The following is a 27,699-nucleotide window of genomic DNA, read 5'->3' as shown; positions in this document are numbered from 1 at the left end:
TGGAGAGGCCACTTGGGAGGAGAACTTGCTCCCTTTGGTCGTAAGGGCCAGTCACCCAGAGTGACCTTACTGCCAGAGAGTCAGGAGAACAAATACCCAACCTTAGTCTCTCACTCCTGCACATCTGGAGGGACAAACCAAAGACAACAAACAATTATTTAACCTTTCTGGGTCTTATTTTTCTCATTTGTGAAATATTTATCGCTCAGAGTTTCTGTGAGAATTAAAGGAGGAGTTATGTTATTATATATCAGAGCCAACAAGCGAGGCACTCTTCCTTCACTTGACCTTCAAAACCCCTTGTGAAACAGATTTTATTAAATACATTTTATAGTGGTGGAAAATGAAACTCAAAGAAGTTCAGTGACTTTCCCATGGTCTCAGATCTAGGAAAGTAGCAGAACTGAGACTGAAACTAAGATTTTCAATGTATATATACTCTAGGTTTCTTTTCCTAGACTCTTCGTGTATTCCTAGACCCTTCTGCAGAAGTCTCCTACAGATGGTTTCTTCTATCTAGAGCTGCTCTACGTAGAGTTATGGTGACTCTGCTACTCAGAGAAAAATTCATTGACCCAGGAATCAGTGCCTAAGCACCCCCAAAAAGCAACCACTGATTAGTTACATAGGAAGAAGGCCAAAGGTCTATGAAGTGGCTTGATTGAAGACTGAGCAGTATAGGTCTGTATATTGGATACTTGGCAATTCCACTTGCATATCTATTATGCATCCCCCCATACAGTACATTGAAGGCAGAATTCTTGATTTCTTCTACCTCAGAGGTGTTCCAACCCCAAATCTTCCCCTCTCAGTAAAACATGACTATCTACTCAGTGGTACAAACCCCAAACCCAGGAGTTATCCTGCATTTTTCCTTTTCTTCCTGCCTTTTCTCCCTCATCAGCAAGTCTAGTTGGCTTTACTTCCAAAACATGTCCCAATTCAACCACTTCTCTCCATCTCCTCTGCTCGTCTAGGCCACCATCATATCTTCACAAAATGTAAAGTGAATTATGCTATTCCGTGGCACAGGTTTCATTTCCATGTCATGACTCCTAACCAGGACTGTTGGGGCCCTACTTGGTCTGGTTCTACTCTCCCCCTCCATCACTATGCTCCAGCCACACTTTCTATTCTTGGAACACACCAACCGTTTTCCTGCCACAGGCCCATTGCACTGCCTGGAATGTTTTTTATCTAGCCTTTGCATGGCTAGCACTTTCTATTTGTATAGGTATTAGCTCAAGTATTACCTTCTTAGAGAAGCTTTCCTTTACCATCCCATCGAAGTATTACTCTGGTGTAGTCTCTTCTTAGCACCTAAAATGCACAGACTAAAATTGCCTAGTTGACTTATTTGTTTATTGTATTTATTAGATGTTGCCCTACCAGAATGTAAGCTCCATGAAAGCGGGATCTTTGTCTGGCTTCCCTGTTTATCCCTGTCTCCTTAGCCTCTAGGACACGGCCTGGTACATCACAGACTCTCAGTAAATCTTGTTTTTCTTTGCTGGAAAAGATAGTGAATGGTGACACACCAAATCAGTTACAATCAGTTACTCTCTCTGAGAAGTATTTACTATGAGAACCATACTTAGAAGGCAGAAGAGAGTAAAAGATGACGACTTCTAGGGGAAGACACGATGACCACATCACTAGAGCTATTGATCCCTAAAACATGATCCATTATCCAGCTCTCCAGGAGGCCATCAATATGTCCAATTTTTGAAGTATGGGAGAACTAGAGGGACTAAATGGCTGCTGACAGTTTTCAGGCCTTCCCCATGTATCCTTACACTAAACCCCATCACCTAAAGCAAGGCCCCAAAGGCAGAGGAGGTAAAGGTGTACCCCTAGGAGATCTGAGCAGGAGCAGACTCCTGCAAAACTTGAAATTTCTTGTTTTCTATTTTATCTTAACATTTACACAAATTTGGGGGTCAGTATCATATCTCTCTGTATTTATGTTAACGTACGAATGATTTCTTTTGCCATCTGTAAAATTGGTGCGGCAGGCAAGCCATGCTATCCTGGGTCTTTACAGTCTCTGTGGGATACATGTTTGCAGTCTGAGAAGTTCTGTCACTCTTTTTCCTTTGCAAACCATGTTCTCTTTTAGGGCCATTCAGTTATTGCTCAATAATGATTTGTTAAACATCTACTATGTGCTAACACTCTTACAAGAGTGAGGATACAACTGTGAACAAGATATGTATGAGTCCTGCCTTCATGAGAGTTACAGTTTAGGGAGAGAGAATGAGAAATCAAGAGGCAATTAAAAGACATTGTGATGTTTGCTAAGACACGGAGGGAAACTCAGGGTGCCAAGGGAAATGTGGAAAATGACACCTAATCTCAGAATAGATGATGAGGAACACTGTTTCCAGAATGAAATAATCTGAAAAATGGAAGTTAGGCAGGTGAAGAATGGGGGAGACTATTCCTGGCTGGGCTTAGACGAAGCCCCAGAGGCCAGAGCGAGCACAAGTTACAGGAGCCAATTCAGTGTATTAGTTTGGTGTGGCCAGAGGAAAGAGTGCCAAGGAGAGAAAAGAGAGAGAAGGCTGGAGTGGTAATCAAAGCAGGATAGGAAAGGCCTCTGCTAAGAACGGTTGATGTTACCCAAAAGGAACAGAAAGTCACTGAAAGTTATAGAAAATCATCTTAGGAAGAACTTATATGTGTTTTATTAAAAGACCATTCATAAACCATAACTCTATGGCTGGAAAAGAACAGGGACTCTCGTTCTTTACACATTAGGGTACGAGGTGTAATTAGCAAATTCGGGGCTTTAAACTCATTGAACGAGTCACCATCTCATCTGCTCTCCTTAAAAGTATCTCTTTTCTTCAAAGATAACCACGCATCATCTTTGGAACGAACCTTCTCTGGCCTCTCCCGTCCTCTCTGCACTCCCAGCTTGCGTCACTGAGGTGATAGCATTCCTTGGAGGAACACATACTTTCCCAACGCGCTGCAACACTCAAAGCCCCAGTGATGGTAAAGGTTGACATATTGTGGCCTTTCTATTTAGCTTCCTGGCTCTGATATGCTAGTGGCGGCCACTGCTAAGGTTTCCCCCCTGGAAATAGGAAGTCAGCACCGGAGTGGAGGAAGTTTGGGCGGGTTAAGGATTATAACAGGATGAGAATACAATTAGGGACGTGTTTCAACGCCCTGGGCCATTCACTGAGAAACTCTCTTGCAGGAGTGTTTCCACCTGTCGGGTGGAGAGGAAGATACTGTCCAAGCTTCCAGGGGTAGAACCTCGTCGACAACGAGTGATGAGGACTTTGGGGACTGCAGTGGCTAAGCCAGGGGACAAACGGGCATAACCCTGACCAGCAGGTACTTAAGGGGAACATTATCCCAAGCTGTCAGATATTTAGGGCAAGCGTTCCTTTTTTGATTAAGAGGCTGGTGTCGCGCTCACATGGCATTAGAGCAATTCCTTCTGTAGTCTTTTTCCTGGCACTCTTGTCTCTGGCTCTTTCTGAACCTTTGGGCTACATTTGTGTCAGAATTAAAAGTGGGCAGATTTACCAACTGGAAAAATGATGACACACAGCTTCCCAGCTCCTTAAGGATTTTTTTTTTTTTTCTGGCCTGGGGGTGCATGTTACGACTGAGCAAACCAATCCCACAAGATTCGTGGAAGAGGGCTCACAACACATGTGTACAACGAGAGGCACAAAACACGCGAGCGTTTCCTTTTTCCTGTCTCCGTGTGACTCTGGAACACGGGGACAGGACATCTGAAACCAGGACAACGCCACAGGGAAAGGAGAGTCGCGATTTCGCTTCAATTCCCTTCGAGGCTGGGTCCTTAAAGGATTTGTAAACTGGGGAAGGCAGTGGTTTACCGAAGTCGCAAAGACGTCCCTTCTCCAAGTTTGTTTTCGTATGTTGCCTTCCTGGCCCATAACCGCAATGTATTTATTTTCATCATATTCTGGGAATTCTCCTTACCTCGGCTTGTAAGGAAAGTCCTGTGCGCCACTCCCTCCAAGTCCTACAGGAGAGTCTCTCAGATGCTCACACTCCCGTCCCTCTTTCTGTAAGTTATTGAGGAGGGTTGGTTCAGCGTCGGAAACTCGGAGCGAATCGCGCACCTGCGCGCGCGCCTCAGCCCCTCCAGGTAGCGGTAACGCTGCTGCGGAGACCCAGGGAGCCGACGGCCGACGCGGGGCGCGGTCTCTTTAAGAGCAAGCCACGCCCCTTCCCTCCTCCCAGCGCGGCCGGCGTTCGGAGGCTGCCGCTACGGTGCTGACAAGATGGCGGCTGGCGGGGCTGTTGCTGCGGCGCCGGACTGCCGGCTTCTGCCCTACGCGCTACACAAGTGGAGCTCCTTCTCCTCCACCTACCTTCCTGAGTAAGTGCCGGGTCCTGGGCTAGTGCTTCCCTACTCTTCGGCGTAAGCACGGCTGGGCCAGGCGGGCAGTGGAGGGCGCCGAGCCGAGAGGCCCAGGCGGGGCCTGGTGAGTGGACGTGCGGCCTCCGGAGTCAGTCCAGCCGCCGAGAGCGTTGTCCGCCCCCGAGTCGGGGAGGGGTGAGGGTCCGGAGTGCGAGGTGTGTGGCGGGTTCAGAGCGCTTAGGACAACTGGGAGCCGGTGATGCCATCTATGCCCGGGTTTTGGGGGTTGAGTAGGGTTTGGGGGGCGGGCAGCTCGGGAAGGTGGGGCAGGAGTCGGAGCTTTTGGGGTCCCGACGGCGGGCGCACTGGTGGAGATGTGTAAGGTCGTCCGAGCTGGCCGCAGACGGGGGGGTTCATTGGATCGTTGCCAGGACAAAGTGTAACGCTGAGCAGAGCCTTTGCGGGGAGGGGGTGGTCATCACAAGTGATGAGCACCCAGAGTCGTGAAAGTCACCGAAGGCTGAAAAGTTGTGCAGTTCATCGGAATCCTTGCAAACGGGGAGACGTAGCAAAGGGCGCATCTTTTCCCGGCTGGTAGTTCTGAGAAAGACAGGGAGTGGGCAGGAGGGACCTGACAGAAGCGCTCCATTATGTTATGACTCGAAACATACAGACAGATCAGTTTCCCAGCCCCCAAATTCAAATATAGACAGAAAAGCCCGACTTGAATGAATCTGACTTCCACCACTGGTTCCATTGCATTTGCTACCGTGGGGTTTTCTGTAGCAGTTCCCTTCCGAAATGCTGAAAGTACTTTTATCCTGTATTCTTATCTTTGAGAGAAGGAGCAAATTGAATTCCAGCTTTACATAGAGATAGATAAACTGATTTAGTAAAGTTTTAAGATCGGTGCAGACCCTGAAAAAAAGTGTTACTGGTGGCCCTCCCACCCCATCATCGCACAAGCCCAGGGAATGATTTTATGAACAAAACAAGTTACAAATAATAGTTTTTATGTTACTGAGCAAATGAAGTGACCAGATCTGAGAAGCATACTCTTCCTTCAAAAATTCTTCCCATTTTCTCAAATTTGATTTCTCTGGTCAAATCTGTCCTGAATCTCAAAATGGAGCTGTGGCTAGAAGAATCTAACTCTTGACTGCTAGTCCTTTGTTCTGTTCTCCAGGTCAAGGGTTGGCAGTCAGGCCTTCAGTAGGGTTTGGTTCGGTGAAGGGTGCCAAGTGACCAGTGGTCTGATCTGGCCTGTGTGTCCTATTGATAGCTGCTCTATGGCTGTGTCCCTGGTTGATGCTGGAATCCTGCTTTTGATTTGAAAGTGAGCCAGGTAAACATTTCTAGCCTTCAGCTGGAGTTGAAATGTGGCCCTAGGTACTTCTGATTTCCAGGGCTAACACATTCTTGAATCTGAAGATAATCATCATTTTTCTATACCCAGGTTAGGATCACAGACAGGCGTTGGGTGGCATTGTTACGAGTAACTGTGGAGACATTTTCCCGGTCTTGAGTTAGGCGGCTTCCAGGATTCCACTCTAAACTTCTAGTGTAGGGGTGAGACTTGGATATCAAGTCCCGCCTGAGTTAGGAATAAAAAGGGAAGAGTGTATTTCAAGCAGGAAATGATTTAATGGGATGGCAACTTCACTCTTACTTATGTCTCATTATCCTGGCCCCAGAGCACTGGTTTTGGGGTCAGAAGGCAGCTGTTTGAAATCGGAGAAATCTGTTATAATTTTCACAAATCTATTCATAAACTAGTATTTAATGTATATTTAACTTTCAAACGCTTTCAGTTACAGTGTCTTATTTAATCCTTATGATAGTCAGTTGACTTATGCAGTATAGTTTTTATTTTAAAGCACTAACCTATTACAATAGAAGAGTAATCTGAACTTTTTTTCTTTGAAGGACTATAGCTGAGTTTTACGGAGCTTTAGTTGGAGAGTTTTGTGACTGCTGGGTCACATGCCTAAATTGCTCTTTTGGTACTGATTGCCCAAAAAAATCAAACCCTTAAGTCTGTTGTGGAATATTTGCAAAATATAAACCTTCAGAAACAAAATATAAATTACCCTGAATACCATCACCTGTTGGTATATATCATTCCAGATATTTTGTGTCTATATGTATTTTTCAATTTGATTTTGTCTCCTGTTTGTTGTTGCTGTGCTCTCTTTCCTCCTTAATATACTATAGTAAATATTTTCTTGTGCTACTAAATATTCTTCTATATTGTCATTTGTTATGCTATATTATAATCCATGTAATAATTTGGCATTTTATTTAATTGGTCCGCTATTATTGGATATTTAGGTTTTCTGGGTTTGTTTTGTTTTTGTTGTTCTTTGACCATTAGGAGTACTCAGAGTTTGCCTTACAAAAACAGATCTTGGGACTCATATATGATGAGTTCCTAGATGTTGAATTAAAGGTAGCGGTTTATTTTCCTACTGCCTGTGTAGGAAACTTGCTGTTTCTACGTACCATGGTTTATTTTGGCATTATCCTTAGTAATTTGGGATTAAGAATGTGGTTTTGGTCAGGCATGTTCTTAAGAGATGTCTAGAGAAAGCTTATGTAATTCAAAGTGACATTGCTCCAGTAATTTCTTTTCCTTCATTTTGACTTTTAAATGAATTTTGATTTTATTAATCACGTACATTTGGGAAATAGAACACTTTTGTGATATTTATTATTTATTTGGTCTCTAGACAATGGTGGTTATGCATCTGAATTTGAGGATTCATTACAATCCCATCTGCTCCTGCAATCCACTGAGTTGTGAATCCCTAGTTTGAAGGTATTCAACTCCCCCCCTCCCCCCCCAGATTAGTCACTGGCCTGGCTCGGGAACCTTACTGGCCACTGAAAGTTCTGATATTCTCAGTCTGGTAATCTTAGAACTTTAGAAAAATAAAGACACTGAGGAAAGGAAAAGTACGAAGTGGCTGGAGAACTAGAGGTTGAATCTGCAGAGCTGGCTCCAAAATTAGATCTCTGTGACTTTTAGCAAGTTATGACTCTTCTCAGAGCATCTCCATTTTCCTTTTATGCAGAAGTACTTTTTATCTTGATCAGATGCTGGGAGGTTTTATATTACATTAAAAAATTTTTTGTTTGAGATAGGCAAATGGCGCTAGTATTTGCATTAGTTTTTAGGTAAATGTAGATTTTTAATAAATTCTTTTTGGGGCCCTGAGACAAGGGCTTTGTGTTTTACATGTAGATAAGATACAACTGTTTTGTGGGGGTCTGAATTGGCTGTATTTCAGTCATTCAAGAATCATTTTCTTTTACAGCTGTAGCTATCAGCACCTAAGAATACAGTAGTTTGTTTTGTATTTACTCTGTTGGGGGTTTCTGGTAGCATGAGTCTTTCATCAGTTCTGAAAAAATTTTGAGATTCTTCAGATATTATTTCTGCTCCATTTTTTTTTGGCTTTTCTCTGTGACTCCAGTTAAATTCTGTACTACACCTTTCATCATGTCCCGTTTGTCCCTTATGCTTTTCTCTGTCTTTTCTATCATTTTTTTTTCTTTCCTTATTCCATTCTGGATAAGTTTTACTTGCCTATATTCCAGTTTCATTAATTCTCTATTCAACTATGCCCCGTCTGCTTTAACCCCATAATTTGTTCCCTTCGATTTCAGCCATAGTATTTTTTAGTAGTAGAATTTCAGTATTTTTTTAGTGGTCGAATTTCTTCCCTCACTCTTCTTTCTTTAATGATAGATTGTAATTCCCTGGTGAAAATCTTCATAGTGTCATCTATTTTCTTGAACATATCAATCAAGATACTTTAAAGTCTGTGTGAACTCCAATATCTGGCTCACCTGTAGGTCTGTTTCTTTTCTTCTTTTTCCTTCTGGTTAAATATCTTGGTTGATCTAGTTATTATTACAACTATTTTCTTTCCTTTTTTGGGGGTAACTTTTGATTCATTGCCAGACATTATATGTAGAGTTTAAATACAATTAGAATTAAAGTTACATGCTTAATGATAAATTTCTCTAGAAAGGATTCACCCATCTTCTGGTAGGCAGATAGAATAGCGGCAGAGCACCTCAGTAGTCAAGAGCTGAGCTGACTTGAGGTTGGATTTTAGGTTTTGTAAACCTCTGATTTGCCCACCTTTAGTGACCTTCCAGGGAACTCAGCTGAGAGACTGCAGTTTTCTTGGGCCTCTCCTGCTTTTGTCTCTCCAGCAGCATGACAGTCCTAAAAGCTATTCAGTTGCTTTCTGCTGGCCTTTTAGCCTCTTGGCTCTGTGCACTTTAAGAACAGACAAATGCCTCAAAAGGAAAATCAGTAGTGTCAGGTTTGTTGTTCTGTGCCTCCCTTCACTGTGGGATTTTGACTTCCCAAGTCCTGGGTGTCATGGCAAGACCCGACCACCAAGTTTTGTTCTCCTGGCCCCATGAAATTACTAAAAGCTCTGGTGACTTTTTTGTCCTTGAATGATTGTCCTTTCCCAGGTTTTCATCCCCTTTCTTGGTTTCTCACTTGCTTTCCCTGTGCCAGTAAAGGAATAGGTGGAATGAGCCGAGAGGGGAAGGGAAAGCTGCACAGAATGAGTTTTTTTGGCATCTCAAGTCTTAGCTGCCTGAGAAAGTCTCTATCTTCAGAACTTTTTTCTTTCTGTTACACAGCCTTTCTGGTTCTAAGAGGGAATGTTGTTCTGCTACAGGCTTTCCTGTCGCATCCAAAAGCAGAAATCTGTGTGTAGTTCTTACAGACTGGACTGTTCTGTCTTGTAGGCTTATGAATTTCTCATGGTTATATTAATATATATTAGTGAGTCCCAGATTTTTATTTGTGTTTTTCTTCATTTTGCCTTTTGACACCTTAACTGATTATTCCTAATATCCGATGGGAAAAATTATGGAATAGATATAACATTATTTGTCAGCAGTTTTAACCACTAATTAAGAGTTAAAATGAGATTTTATTCTTGATTTAGTTGATTTGTAAGTCTCTTTTGAGACTTGTTTATGAGGTCCAGAAATTAAGAGTTTAATCTTTGCCATAAGTATATATTTTTCCTTCCTGTAATGTGACTTTTATATTCTCTACCTTTTTATGAAACTTTCATGGGAATATTATTTATGTGAAGACAATGTTTAGAAGGGAAGATGCTTGGAGCTAATGTAAATTTGCTGGTTTGTAAATATTGTTAGCATTTAATACTTTTTTAATGTCCTATATTCCTTTAGTATGACTGATATTTACTTTAGTCATTACCTGTGTATTTGTTGTTAAGGCATGTTGTTTTTTATAAATAGAAATATGAAATTACTCGTATTTTAAGCATCCTTGGATATGTCTCCTTTCCCCTTCCTCTCACTGTCCTTTCTCCCCTTTTCCCTTTGGATTTAAGTAGTGTGAGCAGAAGAGCCATAAAACCTAACTCCGACTTATACTTCAGCTGAAACAGCACTTTCTTGGGAAGCCCTGTCCCCCCAGGGTGTCTGGCATCCCTTTTCCTGCCCCAACAGTGAAATGCTTTCATACAAGTGTGTACCTGTCTCATGTATCACTTTATAAAATTTTAATTATGCATTTATTTCTGTGATTACTTAATAAATAGCTCTCCCCCAACTAGACCACAGGCTCCATAGGTACTGTGGAGTTTTTTCCCGCTCATCGTTGTAATGTTTATTAAATCAATAAATGTTTCTGAAATGTTTATTAAATCAATAAATAGTGTTTATTAAATCAATAAATGAGTGATTAACTAGGCATTTTGACTGCTTTTCTCTTTTTAATGCAAGTTTGGTTTGGGGCTAGAGGGAGTCGCATACTGGCCGTGTTCAGAATATCAAATAACTAGTAAGTTTTACATCCATGCTGTAAATTTGCATAGTTTTCAGCAATTTCTCAGAATATTTTAAGTGACGTTAGTTATTGGGGTAGAGGGTGTGTTGTATTTGGAAGGATTTGGAACTAGAGAAAACTTCTTATCTATCTTGGAGTTTTAGAAAGTTATTATAAAGTTATTTATAATTCTTACAGGCAGTATTTCTAGTGAGACCTTGAGAACTTTAAAGATCAGTTCATTACAGAATCGGATTTGCCTAATGGCTTTTAATTGTTTCAGAGTGTATTATCAATACTTTGATTAATTTTAGGATAAGGATCATTTCCTCCAATTTCTTGAACATAAGTATCTGTTAATTGATCTTTTTACATAGTAATGGTTTTGGTTTGGTAATTCACATACCATGCAGTTCTGCTCTTTAAAGTGTACAAGTTAGTATATTCAGAGATATATGTGACCATCACTGTAGCCAATTTTTATAATCTCAGGAAGAAAATCGTACCCTTTAGCTATTATCTGCTTACTACTCTACCATCCCTAATTAACTAGTAATCTACTTTTTGTCTGTATAGATTTGCCTATTCCAGGCATTCATATAAATGAGATCACATAATATGGAGTCTTGTGATTGGCTTCTTTCACTTAGCATACTGTTTTCAAGGCTCATCCAGGCTGTTGCATGTGTTAGTACTACATACTTTTTATGACTGATAATATTCTATTGTATCTGTATACCACATTTTGTTCATTCATTACTAGATGGGCATTTGCGTTGTATTTCCTTTTTGGCTGTTATAAATAATACTGCCATAAGCATTTGTGTACAAGTTTTTGTATAGTTGTGTGTTTGCATTTCTCTTGGATAAATGCCTCGGAGTGGAATGCCTGGGTCATACGGTAACTTTATGTTTAACTGAGGAACTTCCAGGCTGTTGTTAGTTAATTTTTTTCTGTTTTGAATAATGTCAAGACACTGATTAATGCATATGAATTGAACAGAGTAAGAAAAGCGACCATCTGGAATTAGCAAATTACTTGACTTCAAATCTGTTGCTCTGAGAACTTTCTATGACAGTTTAGCTAGTCTTTTATCTTGCTTTATGTTTGTTCAGAATACATGTATGTGGATTGGCTCCATGCCTGTATCTTTTAAGATATGTACCTTTCCTATCAGTGTACATATTTGGAGACATACATGCATATGTTCACATAAACTTTGCTAAGCAGTTTGTGGTGGAGATGTTAGTAGGAAGTTGGTTGTTGTTTTTTTCCCTAAAATTTATAGTTTGTTTACATATTGAATGGGAGATATTTATGCCACTTGTTTATGAATTCTTTCCTTAATCAGACTGAGGCATGGATTTTAAAAGAGCTGAAAATAATAACTTCTAGTTGAACAGAATATGTAGTTTCTTTTGGAACTTAAAGAGAATTTCAGATGATTGGAAAATTCATACGCATTGATCTGAAAGTTTATTTAAGTCTGACATCTATCATGATCTTCGTTTTCTTCAACCTCAAATGCCACTATGGGTAACAGGTTAAAGAAAAACTTTGTTTTTGTCTATATTTTTACTGTTACATTGTGGTATTCAAGTTGCAATTACGGCTTTTCATATTTTTTACTTTCTTTGCCACAAATAAATTATTGGGTGCCTACTAACTCCTGAATAATAGGCAAGCCGACAGGATCTCTGGTGATAAACTAGTGATACATAATAGTACAACAGAAGGTGGCAAAAGCTAAGTTCGGATGAGTGATGATAAAAGCAGGAAATGCTACAGAAATCTGCAGAGCAATTCAGAGAATGGAGCTTTTACTGTTGGCTGGGGCTTGAGGAGAGACTTCTTAGAAGAGGTAAATGAGCTATATGCCTTCTTTTATAGGCAAATCTAATTTACTTTACCATTCTTCAAATTTTTTGAAAGCAGGAATTTCTCCTTACCTTTGTGCATATTCATCAGCTCTTATTTAGGAAATGAGGTTAACATTTGGAACTTGTTTGGTCAGAAGCAGGAAGATGCTTAGAGGTAGACTTTGCCCAGTTGTACGGGGCACACGACACACTTGGTCGTTGGTCAGGGCCTTCCTTAGACATTACATGTGTGGATTGGTGGCCCTGCCCATATTGCTCAACAGACTCATCACTTTTTAATGCTTTAAATAAGTCTTTTTAGTTTTTGGTCAGATTTATTTCATAATTACAGTGGTGCAAAAGATGCGCTTTACTGAAGGCAGCTTGGCTGATAGTGTCGCAGATCCCGTGCTGTCGTCCCCTCTGCACACTTAACATTTATGCTGCCCATGTGTGGCAGTGAGCTCCTCCCATTTATTTAGTTAGTTTATTTATTCTTCCTTTATAATTCTGCATGTTAGAAGAAATAAGCATTCGCTGATTACAAATGCGTTTAGGAGGCTAGGCACTGTATGCAAAACCATTTTAAGTATAATAAAAACAAAACTCTGAATTCTTTTCATTCTTTTAAGGAAATTAAATAAGGTATTTTGAAATTTTGATGATACTCTAACTGGCTTTTTCAAGGCATTTAGGGCAGTGCTTATTTTTATATTTATCTAAAATACAGTGCATGGATTGCAAATTAATACGCTAGCAAATATCTAATATTATTGAAAGAGATATGTTACCCTGAGAATTACTGGATTTAATGGAGCAGTTTGTTGAGATACCATTGAATTATGTTGGGCTAATAGGCTGCCATTAAAATGTAAGTTTTAGAATATTTTTAAATGCTGTAGAGAAAATACTTCAGATATAATGTCATATAAAAAACCACGGGACAAAAAACAGCCCTTATTAAATGGTTTAATCCAATTTATCTTTACATACACACACACACACACACACACACGCACACACTTGAAGGCTTGTGTATATGGAAAGACTGCAAGGAAAATACCAAAGTGTTGTAAGAATTGGGTTGATTATTTTTTTAAATTTTTAATGTAATGCCTTTTGTTTCAGCATTGCCCACAGTTTTCAATTTTATTTAATTTTAACAAATAAATAACTTTCACAAATAATTTTAACAAATAAGTAAACTTTAAAGAACAAATAAGAAGGTTGTGTGTATATATGCTACCACTTGATAATTTTAGGTCAGTCGTTTAGTTTCTCTAGCCTTTTATGTATTTTCATACAACATGAGAGGATTCGATGTTAAGGGCTTTTTGGCACAGGATAGCAAGGAGTTGATATTACAGAGTAGTTTTTGAAATAAGTGTACCCCCTCACCCACCATCACATATACAGTAACTCAAATGAAGTTAAAGTGTTGCCCAGCAAAGATATTTTGAGAACTTGATTTCATCAGAAGATGATCAGGATTATTTCTCTAAAATTAATCGCATATAAATAAAGCCTTTGAGGATACTTGGGAAGAATTTGCTATCTTAAATCTTTCTAATTACTCTGTGGATATATTGTTATTTTGTCTGAGGTTTGAACAATGTTGAGCAGCAGTAAATCTTTCCCAGATCATGTCCAACTTTGCTTTAGGTAGAAAAGGGCGATCTTTACTTTTGAAATATATTCTGAAGGGCCAGTTGTTTGATTTCAGAAAAGGTTGATGATTCAAACCTTCTGAGATATTCAGTAAATGACTATTTTTATATGACTGTCTCAGCAGATTTTCTGTTTTTTACAGACCCCAAATGACTTTAGCTGGCTTTCCAGTTTGATTTTTGGCTAGTGAGAGTTTCCTATCTTACTATTCTGCGGTGTGGAAGTATTTGTTTATTTTGATGCCATTCTCTTTTTCCCAGGGGTTGCTGTACTTTATTTGTGTGGAATGTGTACGCATAAGTGTGTGATCCCAAAGTGCTTTGAGTCCTTAGAGATAATTGCTACAGGCTGGAACATGTTCAAGTGCTTGTAATAATAAGGTGACTTGAGTTTGCTCTGGGTGACGTTAAGCAGATGCCTGCTATTTGCTAGGACATCGATATCCTGTAATTTTCAACAATGACTCTTCCAAGTGTAGTGTCGGTATTCATTTAGAAATGCAGCAACTGAGGCCAATAAGACTATCAGGGCTTACTCAAGGTCATTTATGAAGTAAGTAGTAGAGCTGAGTTTAGAATCCACATCTTTATAAATCCAGCCATTTTAACAATGTGAAACAATTTTAGATTTCATTTAGACTTAATGTAAGTTTTTGTCAGTGAAAGTAATGTCATTACATGTCCAGGTTAATACTTAAAGCGTTATGAAATTTGTCTGTCTAATTTTCTCCATCTTTTTGTCTATTAAAATGGGGATGATCATTCTAGATTAGTTCTTTCACTTATATGCACTTTGGATCCTATTCCAGTTATCTCTGTTTTCCTACATTATGAGCCACTTGGTTTCTTCCCCTGCCCCCATTCAATGCCCATTAACCAGCTTTCACTAGTCTTTTAAAAACTTTGCCTTAACCTCACGTCTCTTTTAAATGTTTTCTACACCGGTAAACAAGAGTTGTGTGTATTTGCTGTTACCCCTACTTCACTCATTCATAATTTCAAAACAAACTTTTAATGAACATTTTTCAAGCATACCCAGCAATAGAGAAAAATGAATCCCACCTTCGACAACTGTCAACATTTTGGCTGCCTTTTTTTAAAACCTATTTGCTGCACCCCCTCTTTTTCTTTCTTCTGGTGTATTTTAAGATGAAAATATAAGATCATTTCATTGGTAAATATTTCAGTATGCATAAAGGAGAGGAGATTGTGTAAGCTATCCATTACTTCATAACAAATTACCACAAACTTAGCAGCTTCAAACAATACATGTTTATTATTTCACAGTTTATAAGGGTCAAGATTTCAGGCATAGCTTAGACGGATCCTTTGCTCCACGTCTGTTGCAGAGCTGTAGTCAAGGAGTTAGCCGGGGCTGGGGTTTCATCTGTAGCCTTGAGTGGGAAAGAATCTGCTTCCAAGCGCATGTGATTGTTGGCAAGATTCAGTTTTTATTGGCCAGAGGCTGCTCTTAGGAGGCCCTTGCTCTGTGGGCCTCTCCAACATGGTAATTTGTTTCATCAAAGCCAGCACGGGAGTGAGTATATAGCAGATGAAAGGCACAGTTTCGTGTAGCCCAGTCCTGGGAAGGACATCCCATGACTTTTACCGTATTCTTTTGGTTAGAAGCAAGTTCCTAGGGATTACAGAGGGCATGAATGCCGGAAGGTAGGGATCATTTGGGGCCATCTTTGAATTTACCTGCCAGAGACATTGTCTTATAAGCACAATGCCATTGTGTTACCTAATAGAGGTAGCAGTAATTCCTTAATAATACCTAATACCCAGTGCATATTCAAGTTTCTCTGTTGAAAAATGCCTTTTTGTAGTTTGAATCAGGATCCAAACACTTACTGTATTTGTTATGTTCCTTTAAAATTCTTTTCATCAAGAACAGTCATACCATCCTCCCATTTTTCTTCCATCCATTGGTTTGTTGTTGAAGAAACCAGGTCATGTGTCCTGAAGAGGCTCACACGTTCTGCATATGTCTACTTGCTTCTTTGTAGTGGCATTTGACCAATTCCTCTGTCATACTTTGTGTGGACTGAGTCAGATGGAGAGACTTGTTCGGATTTTGGATCTTTTTTTTTTTTGAAGACTGTTCCCTAGGTGGTGCCATGTACTTTGTATTGTGTCATTTCAGGAGACACCAAGTCTGGGGTGACAACTTGATTCCTTTCTCATAAGGTTGCTCATCCACCTTTCATTAATGCTTTTAATATCCAAAGATAATCAGTGTTAGAATAAGCTATCTCATTAAAGGTATCAAAATTGGATTTTTCTAATGCTGTCATTCCTTTCACATTTATTAACTGAAATTTTTCTGTATAGAATTCTCCCTCATCCATTAGAGCTTTTTGGTTACTCTGAAATACAGTTTTACTGGAAAAGCAAGGTAAACGCTTAATTCTTTCCTTTCAATGACCAATTTTTAGAGTAATGAGTTGACTTATACCCACCAGGTGTCAAATTTTTTCCTTTTTAAAAAGAAAAGCATTTATGCACATTAGGCTATTTATATATTCATTGTGTCTTTAAAAATCTCACCAGTCATTCTTTCTGATGCCAGATTGTTCCGTCTTTGGCAAGTGGGAGTCCCTTCAGGCTTGCTCCAGTGTTCCTTTGACATGACCTTGTTAGCCTTTTATTTTTTAGCTGTTTAGAATAGCAAGATGTCCTTTATCTATCGTGTCCTGTTGGGAGAATGATGTTTAGAATTCACAGTTGGAAAGTAGGAACGTTTCTTGCTACTGTATTGTCATTTCTTTTAAAGCCTTTTAGGGGACATAGCTAGGAAATAAACATTTTTTTAAGAGAAAAGTATACCTTGAGTTCATACTGCTATTTCCAGTTCAAATTTGATTTATGGGATTGCATCTTCTATGATTTTACAATTCTATTACTTTTTTCTTATTTCATCCTTATTTTATTGAGTTTTTCAATCCATGAACACAATATATCTTTCTATTTATTTAGGTTGTCTTGGATTTCATTCATCAGCATTTTGTATTTTTAGGATAAAGAGCCTCCTGTGTATGTTTTGTTCTGTTTATTTCATTTCTTTTGAAGCAGTTCTAAATGGTTTTGTGTTTTTAAATTTGGGGTTCCATTTGTTCATTTTTAATGTATAGAAAAGCTGTTGATTGTTGCACGTTGAATAATTGTAGGCTCCTCGCCTTGCTGATCTGTAAATTTTCACAATAATAGTAAGAAATCTGGATCAAACCACTTGCCAAGTCTTTATTCAGTTGTTCAACCCCAGTGTACCTGTAGCAAGCAGCATCAGAATTGTTAGTCTGTGTCCTGTGGGACTCTGTTGACTAGAGTTAGGCACTCATGCAGTTCCTTTGCTTTTCGTCTTACAGACTCCATTCATTTACAGAGTTACTCAGGGCAGCACCTTTCCCATCGCCTTTAGTGAGATTGTTTCATACATTTGTAACACAGTTAGAGTCTTTTGTCACATTCTTTCCTGAAGCCCCTCATTTCCTAATTTTTTTTTTAATTTGCATGCATGAGGTTTACACCGTGTTGTAAAGTTCTGTAGGTTTGACAAATGCATAATGTTATATATCCGCTAAAAATTCTCTGTTCTATTTACTTTTCCCTTCTCCTCCTGAACCTTTGGCAAACACTGATCTTTTTACTGTTTATAATTTTGTCATTTCCAGATTATCATATAATTTATTTTCATTTAGCAGTATTCATTTAAGATTCCTGTATGTCTTTTTGTGGTTTGGTGGTGCATTTATTTTTATCTATGAATCGTATTTTGTTGTGTGGATGTATGACAGTTTGTCCATTAATCTAATGAAGAACGTGTTGATTCTTTCAGTTTGGGGCAGTTCGGAGTAAACGCTGCTATAAACATCCATGTGAAGGTTTTGGTTGGGACATAAGTTTCCAACTTAATTGGGGAAATACCTACGAGTGTGATTGCTGGATTGTATGGCAAGATTATGTTTAGCTTTGTAGGAAACTGCCAAATTATTTTCCAAGGTCACATTACACCATTTGGGGTTTCAGCCAGCAATGAATGGGAGTTCCTGTTGCCTTGCATCCTTAATGGTATTTGGTGTCATAAGTTTTTCTTTGTTTGTTTGTTTTAATTTTAGCCACTGTAATAGGTGTGTAGTGGTATCTCATTGCTGTTTTTACAATTCCCTAATGACATGTGATATGGAGCATCTTTTCGTGTTTATTTTCCATCTACTATATCTTCTTAGATGGGGGGAGTATTCACGTCTTTTGTTCATTTTAAAATTGGTTTGTTTTCTTTTGAGTCTTAAGAGTCCTTTGTGTATTTTTGATACAGGCCTTTATCATATATGTGTTTTGCAAATATTTTCTCCCCATCTTTGGATTGTCATTTCATTCTCTTAACAGTGTCTTTTGCAGAGCAGAAGTTTTTAATTTTAATAAAGTCCAACTTATCAATTTTTTTCTTGCATGGATTGTGCCCTTGGTGCTATATTTAAAAAGTCATTATCAAACCCAAGTCACATAGATTTTCTTCTGTATTATCTTCTGGGAGTTTTTTTTTTTTTTTTCTTTAATGTTTATTGGGGTGACAATTGGGAGTTTTATACTTCTGTGTTTTACATTTAGGTCTAAGATTGATTTTCGAGTTAAGTTTGTGAAAGGTCTAAGGTTTTGTTTTTGTTTTTAATCATGTAGATGCCCTGCTGGTGCAGCACCTTGTGTTGAAAGGACTGTCTTTTCTTTATTGAATTGCCTTTGCTCTTTTGCCTAAGATCACTTGACTTTGTGTGGGGGTCTACTTCTGGGCTCTAGTCTGTTCCGTTGATCTGTGTATCTATTCTTTCACTGTTACCACACTGACTTGATTCACTGTAGCTCTTAGTAAGTCTTGAAGGCAGGTAATGTCAGTCCTCCAACTTTGCTTCTTCAATATTGTGTTGGCTATGCTGCGTCTTTTGTCTTTCCATATAAACTTTAGAATTGGTTTGTCGACATTCACAAAATAGCTTTCTGGGATTTGTTTGGGATTGGGTAGAATGTATAGATCAAGTTGGGAAGAACTGGTTATCTTAATATTGGGCCCTATATCCATGAACATGGAATATCTCTCCATTATTTATTTAGATTTTCTTTTATTAGAGGTTGTAGTTTTCCTTATATAGATCTTGTACATATTTTGTTAGATTTATTCGTAAGTACTTTATTTTTTTAGGTGCTAATATAAATGATACTGTGTTTTTACTTTCACATTCCAGTTCTTTGCTGGTATGTAGGAAAGCAGTGATCTTTGTATATTAACTTTTTATCTTGCAACCTTGCTAATCACTTACTATGATTAGATGGGTATTTTTGTTGTCGTTGATTCTTTGGGATTTTCTTTACAATCATGTCATCTGTGAACAATGTCAGTTTCCTTTCTTTTCAATCTGTATTACCTTTTATTTCTTTTTTTAGTCTTATCGCATTGGCTAGAACTTTATGATGTTGAGTAGGAGTGCTTTGTTCCTAATATTAGGGGGAAAGCGACTAATTTCTCACTTTTATGTTTGCTGAAATGTTTTATAGATGTGCTTTATCAATTTGAGGAAGGTCCCTTCTACTTCTAGTGTACTGAGATTTTAAAGTATGAATGGGTGTTGGATTTTGTGAAATGCTTTTGTCTGCATCTATTGATATCATATGGCTTTTCTTTTTTAGCCTGTTGATGTGTTGGACTTCATTAATTGATTTTTGAATGTTGAACTAGCCTTGTATATATGGAATAAGTCTCATTTTATTGTCGTGTGTGATTATTTTTAACATTGTTAGATTTTATTAGCTAATATTTTTGCATCTATATTCATAAAAGATACAGGGCTTGAGTTTTTCTTTCTTGTAATGTCTTTATCTGGTTTTGGTATTTGAGTAATGCTGGGCTCAGAAAGAGTTAGGAAGTGTTTCTTATACTTGCGTTTCTGGAAGAAAATGAGAGAATTGGTATCATTGTTCTCTTTAAATGTTTGGTGAAACTCAGCAGTGAAACCATCTGTGCCTGGTATTTTCTTTGTTGGAAGATTATTAATTATTGATTCAATTTCGTGAAGAGTTACTTGACTATTTAGAAGATCTATTTCTCCTTGAATGTTGGTAATTTATGTCATTTAAGGAGTTGGTCCATTTCATCTTTTACAGTTTTGTGGAAATAGAATCATTTATTTTATTATTCTTTTACTATCCAGTGATCAGTAGCAATGACCCTTCTTTCATTTCTGATATTAGTAGTTTGTGTCTTCTTCTTTTTTCATAGCTAGAAGTTTGTCAGTTTTATTTATTTATTTTCAAACATCCAGCTTTTGGTTTCATTGATTCTCTTTTCATTTCCTGTTTTTAGTTTAATTGATTTTTGCTTTTTTATGATTTGTTTTCTTTGGTTGCTTTATGCTTGAATTGCTCTTCTTTTTTCTCTTGTTTCCCAAGGTAGAAGCTTAGGTGGTAGATTTTAGATCTTCTTTTCTAAAAAGTTGTGCATTCTATGCTATAAGTTTCCTTCTAAGCTTTGCTCTGGTTGTTTCACTCAAATTTTGATATTTTATTTTCATTTTTCTTTAGTTCAGTGTATTTTAAAATTTATATTTAGACTTGACTCATGCATTACTTAGAAGTATGTTGTTTAATCTACATATTTTAGGATTTTCTACTTTCTGTTACTGATTTCTAGTTTAATTCCGTTGTGGTCTGAGAGCATATTTTGTATGATTTTCTATTCTTTTACATTTATTAGCATGTGTTTTATGGTCTGTCTTGGTGAATGTACCTTTGTGAGCTTGAGAAGCTTGTGTATTTTGCTGTGTTGGATGAAATATTCTATAAATGTTAATTAGATCTAGTTGATTGATGGTGCTGTTCAATTCAACTGTATCCTTCCTGAGTTTCTGCCTACTGGATCTGTCATTTACTGATAGAGGGATGTTGGTGTCATCAATTATGATAGTCAGTTTGTCTGTTTCTTCTTGCAGTTCTGTCAGTTTTCCCTTGGGTATTTTGACACTCTTTTTTGGAGTGCAGACACATTAAAGATTGTTATGTCTTTTTGGAGAATTGACACTTTTTTCTTTATTTAATGTCCTTCTTTATCCCTGATGATTTTCCCTACTATTAAGTCCTTTGCCTATTATTAATAATATAGCTACTCCAGCTATTCTTTTGAAAGCATGGTACAATCTTATTTATTTCTTCACTTTTCATATATCTGTGCCTTTATATTTATAATGGGTTTCTTCTAGACAACATATGTGGGTCTTTTTTTGTTTTTGTTTTTTTAATCCACTCTGACAGTCCCTTTCAATTGGTTTATTTAGACCATTTCTTTTAAACATGTTTTTAGTGCTGATCCTAAAGTTTGCAAAATATATTTGCAACTAATCTAATACAGCTTTAAATAACAGTATACCACTTCATAGGTACTTCAGGTACATTATACCAGAGTATTTCTAATTCCTTCCTCCCATTCCTTTTAACATTGCTTTCATTTTTACTTTTCCATATGCTATAATCACCGAATATGTTGTTACCATTATTACTTTGAACACTTATCTGTTAGCTCAGTTAAGAATAAGAAAATGCAAGTTTTTATTTTATCTCCATTTAGTCTTTCTCTGGCCCTTTTTATGTAGATATAAATTTCTCACATACATCATTTTCCTTAAAAGAACTCTAATATTTTTGCAAAGCAGAGGTATTGGTTTATATATTTTTCCTTCACCTTTGGAGGATAATTTCACTGGATACAGAATTGTAGGTTGGTGGTTTTCTTTTTTCAACACTTTCAAGTATTTCATTTTACCCTTTTCTTGATTGTATGGTTTCTGGTGAGAAGTCCAAAGAAATTCTTATCCTCGTTCTTGTATAGGTAAGTGAGTTCTTTCTGCTGGCTTCACTCAAGATGTTTTTTTTCTCTCTTTTTATTTATTTATTTATTTTTTTATGACTATGCCTTTGTATAGATCTTTTGGTATTTATCCTGCTTGGTTATCTCTGAGCTTCGTGGATCTGTGGTTTGGTGTCTGTCATTAATTTTGGAAAATTTTCAGCTCTTATTACCTTTTTGGTTAAAAATTTTGTTAAATATTTCTTTTGCTCCTTACTCTGTTCTCATTCTGTTACTAAAATTATGCCAGTATTATAACTGTAATTTTCTCAAAGTTCTTTGACATTCTTTTCTTGGAACATTTTTTTTCTCTTTTATTTTGGGAACTTATGCTGACATATCTTCCAACTCACTGATTCCTTGGTACATTACCCATCTGTCTTGCATGTTGTCTACTTTTTCCATTAGTGCCCTTAAGCTATTAATGATAGTTATTTTAAGTTCCCTATCTCTGATTATTCCAAAATCTGTGTCATATTTGAGTCTGGTTCAAAAGCTTGCTTTGTCTCTGCAGACTTTTTTCTTGGTTTTCAGCATGCTTTTTCAGATTTTTTGTTGGAACCCACTAGGATGTATTAGGGAATAGGAACTGACTTAATGAGGCCTTTTAGTTTGAGGTTTTAAGTTCATCAGGTTAGAAGTTGGTCTGTTCAATGTTTGATGAAGCCCTAGGTGCCAGAGGCTTCATTTTCCTCTGTCGTCCTTGTTCTCTTCTCTCCCCGGTTTTTTTGGTGGGGTTCCCGAAGAACTTCTTAAATAGAGTTTATGTCTTATAGCTCTCTCAGTTGTAATTTGCTGTCATTACTCCTGTTATGGTGGTTAGGTGTAAGGGCGGAGACGCATTCTCTAATCTTAATTTAAATACAGTACCAGTTTTTACTGGGTCTGAGTCGTGCAGTCTTACTTTCTGAAGTGTTTCTTAGCCTTTCTTTTTCTTCCCTTATGTTAGAAAGAAAGGCTAGAGGTGGCTGGAGTTGGCTACTTGCCCTTTTCCAGGAAGGGTAAGGCTCTGGTAAAGTATTTGCCTTTAAGGGTGGCCTTCGTTATGAAGAACACTGGGGGTATTTTTAAATGGTTGCTTTTCCCTTACTCTCAGGTAGGCATTTTTCTCTCCTCTTACTGAGAATAAAACCCATAAAAGTGTGGGGGACCCTTGAAACTAATCTCACAGGAGTTTGTAACTCTTAAGCTAGTCCACATTCAGTATCCAGTAATGAAATTTGTCAAAAGGACCATTTAATTGTTCCTACCATTTATTGGCTCCAGTGGCTTCTGTTTCAGGTAAGCTGATTTCTGTCTTTGTCTGTCTCCATAAATTACAGGTGGTGGTTTCTCCAGTAATTTTCAGCTCTTTGAGGGATCGATTCCTCAGCTCTTTGAGGGATCGGAGAAAAGTCATTGATTTTCAGTATGTTCAGCTTTTATCTTGTCTAGATGGGAGTGATACACAACTTCCAAGCTTTTAGATTTTGGAGCTGAATATGGAAGTCCCTGTGCAAAGTCCCTTTTAAAAAGCTTTCCTTTTAGAAGTTGTATTGGCTAATAACCTTAATTTAATAGTAGTGGTGATAATGGGAATCTTTGCCCTTCATTTTGCAGAAATGCTTCTAGTGTTTAACTGTTGCATAAGGTACTGGCTTTTGGTCATCATATACAGAGGATGCCAAAAAAATGTATACATATTTTAAGAAAGGAAAAAAACTATTAAAATTATGCTGATGGTAACCACTTTGAGCACACCTTGTAATCGCATAAGTCAAACGTGACTTGTATTTATCTTTTGTTATCAGTACATATTGAATATTACAATGTTAGTACAGTTTTCCTTTCTTAAAGTGTGTATACATTTTTTTGGCTACGTGTGTGTGTATATATATATATGAATTACATGCATGCATGTATATGTAATGTTAAATACCAACTTTTTTTTTTTAATTGTTTTTGTCCTCATTGAGCATTAAACTTTGTCAAATGCTTTTGGGGGTCATGTATTAAAATGATTAAATATTCTTTCTCTTTAGAAATGTTACTATGATAAATTATGTTAATGAGCCAAGTAATGAACCACTCTTGTATTTTTGGAATAATCCATACTAGGTCTTAAACTTTTTCTTCAATGCTGTAGTTTTTTGTTTTCTAGCACTTTTAATTGGATTTTCATATGAGATTTTTTTGTATCAGTATAAATGAAGTTGATTTGTAATATTCTGTATTTCTATTACCAGTCCATCAGGTTTGGTACCAGGTTTTATGCTAGCTTCACTAAAGCGTGCCTTTATCTTTTTTCTATGTTGTTGAATAGTTTAATATTGGGATTATCTATTCTTTTTAAATGTTTTGATTTTCTTACTGGGACCAGCTGTACCTGGTGTTTTTTTATGGTTTTCTAATAACTTTCTCTTTTGTTCCTATGGAAATTTCTTTATTTAGAGTTTCTATGTCTATTGGTACAGTGTTTTCCCCAGAGAGTTACAGGTTTCATCTAAGTTTTCAAATTTATCTCCGTAGATGTGACACATTTTAAGGACTCAGGAGCCACATGTGTGTCTGGCCATCATATTGGAAAGTTCCACTGGAAAGTGCCACATTGCTATTAGCATTTTTTTTTGTAGAAATTTTGCAATCTGCTTTGTATTTCTCCTTTGACCCAAGAATTTTTATAGAATTGTTTTTTACTTTTTTGATTTTGGGGTTTTATTTTGAATTTTGGTGCTTTTTTTATTTTGTTAGTAATATCCAGCATTAATGCGCATCGTAGACTGTAGCAACTTATTATAAAGTACTCTTTTATTCTTGCTTAAGGCTAGAAATTTCATAATATCTAAAATCAAAATTTTAACCTTGCTTTATTATTATTTGTATTTGTCTGGTCTGTCTTTGCTTTTTTTTTTAATATATAATTTGTGAAATTACCTCATTTTATTTGTCTCTTGTATCCATCACAGAATTGGATTTTTGCCTTAGCTAATCTAAAAATTAAAAAAGAATTGTGTTAAACCTATTTATGATTATCAGTGTGTTTGATCTTTAATGTTTTGTGACATTTTATGTACACACATACACATAAAATCTTTCACTATGTCTTTTTCTTATTCAGGTAAGTTCCTTTTGGCATTTAGGATGGTTTGTGTGTATGTCTGTGTTTCGGTTTTGGTTTTCTGTTTCTCTTCAATCCTGTCCCTCTAATGTAACACTAGACACTTCTTCCCTCCCTGTCTCCTTGCATCTAATTTTGTGATGTTCTGTTCCTTCTACAAGTAAATATTTGTGAGATAGGTAGTAAGTCTGTTCTGACTTTCACTTATTCTCTCCATTCTTCTCCAGTTTGATAGACCTGGTTTTTTCCTACATTGTTGCAGAACACATTTACATACTGGAATGTCATCCTTCATGGTTAGTTTTAGTTCTGTAGTGAAATGTCTTTAGTTTATATGACTAGGTTTTATCCTAATATTTTCAAATCATTTCTTGGATATGTGTAGTTCTTTAATAGTTTTAGACTATGAAGTCATAGACTCACATTTTTTTGTGCTTAAGTGTCTTGAAATTTTTTGTTTTATTGTATTTGGGTATGAAACATGCATTTGTAAAGTTTCTTAACACTATGATTTTCTTTTTCTTGTAAGTGACTTGGTCTTTTTTCCTGGATACTTAAATAACTTTTTAAAAAAGTCTTTAAAGTCTAATAGTTTATACTGGGAATATTCTAGGTTGAATTTCTATAATATACCATGTATCATCCTTTCATTGTATAGATTCAGGTCTTATTTTAGGAAGATTTGCTTGCAACGTAGTTTGAAATACTTCTCTGGTTCCAATTATATATTTACTGTATCACCTACTTACTGTTGCTTTCTTTTGTGTCTGTTAATTATTTTCACTCATCTTCTAACCTTTTTTTGGTTGTTGTTTTTTTGGGGGGGAAGGTGAGGAGTCTGTTCCTTTTTGTGTTCTTTCTCATTTAGTCTGTTTCTGAAAACTATTCTCCCTGATATGTGAGTCTTGATAGCTTTCCTGTCTTATAGTCATAATATTTCTGAGTTGTAATTTTGATTTATTGCTGCTTAAAAATGCCTCAACTATTTTCTTAATTTCTTTTAGTTCACTTTGAAATAATATTAATTTTTTGTGTGTGTGGCCACATTTTTCTCACAGTTTTATTATCTGTTAGAATGTTGTTTGTTTCACATTTAATATTTTTCCTATAGTATCTTAGTGTAAGCTTTCATATTAGTTTCTAGTGTTAAACTAGTAGGTTTAGAAGGAAGAACTGCTGTAGGCAGTAGAGGTGAATAGTGAATAGGCCAATGTAGTTTTTGAGCTTTGTGGCTCAAGGCCTCTCCTTTGTGAAATATGAAAATTTGGACTTTTACGACTGTTAAAGGCTTTTGGCCTTCGTGTGTGTGTGTGTGTGTGTGTGTTTTCCAGGTATTTTGCTTTCTGAAGAGGCACCTTTAAATGTATTTTGCTGCTGTACTTTTTGACGTCTGTCACACTGCTTGGACCTATGCCCACTGAAAATATGAATCTTATCTCTCCTGGAGGTTGTCATTCTTTATCTGTTGCTTAATTTATTTTTTTGTTCCCTGCATTTTCTCTTCAGGGTGCGTTTCTGTCTTTCTAAAAGTAAGAGAACACTGTAGTAGTTCTGAAAGCCTTTTAGAGTTTAGCATCAGCATTTTTTAAATGTTCTCAGGCTCCTTTAGAGACGTCCTGCCTTCTTTGCATTTACTTTATCGTGGGGCCTGGGAGGACATTATCTGACTTCACCCAGTTCTCAGATTTCGTTGGTCAGATTATTTCCAGTTGCCAGGAATTTGAACTTATTGGTTCTTTTGTGAAGATTCGACTTTTCCTTCATTTTTACATGAGTGCCTCCTTCTAAATAGCATAATTAGCATTTTTTCCAGAGGTTTTTTTTCCTTTTTGACCGTTCCAAGTAAAAGAACTCCTCTGCCCTATCTCAGCCCCCGTTTCTTTTGTAGCACTTATCAGTCTATAATTATCTTGTTTACAGCTTTATTTTCTGCTGCTTCTCATTTGAACATTAGCATCGCAAGTGTGGATCCTTTCTTTCTTATATACCACTGTATTCCTTGGGCCTACCACAGTGTGTGGCATGTAGGGCTCGGTAAATATTTGTTGAATAAGTGCTTTTTCATTTTATGGTAGGGCCCCTTTCCCACTATGCTCCTGTGTAAAAATTGGGATATGTGTGGAAGTGAGTCTAAACCTCTACAGTATGTACAAATATAAGTGATTTTTGGAAAAGCTATAACTGTTAATAGTATACTCTTTAACTCTCTACAGCCGGGAATATTCAAAATTGCTTTCAGTTGATTTCTGTTTTACATTTTGAATTACATTTTTTTATTGTATACTTTTTTGTGTATCTCCTAAGTTTTATGCTCTGTACATTTATTATTTATTTAAAAAGAGATCATAGTCCCCTTGGCCGCAGGTCCCCATTCTTGTACTGTTAGGGTGTTACTCCAATGGAGTGTTCACACATAATGGAGCTCTTTTATAATCAATCGTGTATTGTTATTGACTGCTGTGTAGGAGGATTTTACATGATAACTTGAATGAAGGATGTGAAGGCTTTTCATAGGATTGTAGAATGTTAACATGGCCTTGTGGATGGTGTTTCATAGCGTCGTTCAATGCAGCTGCCCTGATTAGAGCTGGAAGAAACTTGAGGCCAAGGAGTTTACCATTCTCTTTACAGTGCCGATGAAAAAATGAAAGCCAAAGAGATTATGTGATGTGCTTAAGGTTATCCAACCAATTAGTGGCCAAGCTTCAAGGCCTTGCGATTCTAGGCAGAGTTGATATCTTCTAGATCTGTTGTATCACATCATTTAACAAAAGGGCACGGGTTTTAGTAGGGTTTTTGTAAACTACAAAAAGGAAAATTTTCCAGAGTTGAATCCTGCACTCATATAAATATTCGCTTGACTGGCTTTTGCACATCAGAATTAGAGGTACCTTTTGGGTGTCCAAACTCTCGATGTAAAATCGATTGGGTTTTACTGATAATATCTTGAGCATTGATGAGCAGAAAAAAAATGTTACATGCTCCACATTTTTTTGC

General features: G+C 37.1%; 1 protein-coding gene and 1 long non-coding RNA gene across 7 annotated transcripts in view; one reads left to right on the top strand and one right to left on the bottom strand.

Moving 5' to 3' along the window:
* Window positions 1-4,209, bottom strand: part of LOC109457901 (uncharacterized) — a 141,198-nt gene extending 136,989 nt beyond the window's left edge. Inside the window, exon 1 of the long non-coding RNA XR_016021936.1 lies at window positions 3,970-4,209. This is a non-coding gene — a long non-coding RNA (uncharacterized LOC109457901). The remainder of the gene's footprint in view (window positions 1-3,969) is intronic.
* The window catches only part of MKLN1 (muskelin 1), a 283,828-nt gene that overhangs the window by 142,622 nt on the left and 113,507 nt on the right, over window positions 1-27,699 (top strand). Inside the window, exon 1 of one of the 6 annotated variants that reach the window (XM_019751093.3) lies at window positions 4,221-4,372. The exons of 4 other annotated variants lie outside the window; for them this stretch is intronic. In XM_019751093.3, the coding sequence (XP_019606652.1) occupies window positions 4,275-4,372 (98 nt within the window). In that variant the 5' untranslated portion in view covers window positions 4,221-4,274. Of the gene's footprint in view, window positions 1-4,220; window positions 4,373-27,699 lie in introns of those variants that run through there. One more of the 6 variants, XM_019751065.3, reaches the window with a different exon arrangement.

Source organism: Rhinolophus sinicus, chromosome 8, assembly GCF_057876585.1.
Source record: "Rhinolophus sinicus isolate RSI-liver-muscle chromosome 8, RSI-T2T, whole genome shotgun sequence".
Taxonomy (NCBI): Eukaryota; Metazoa; Chordata; class Mammalia; order Chiroptera; family Rhinolophidae; genus Rhinolophus; species Rhinolophus sinicus.
This window is presented reverse-complemented; position numbering and strand designations above follow the sequence as displayed.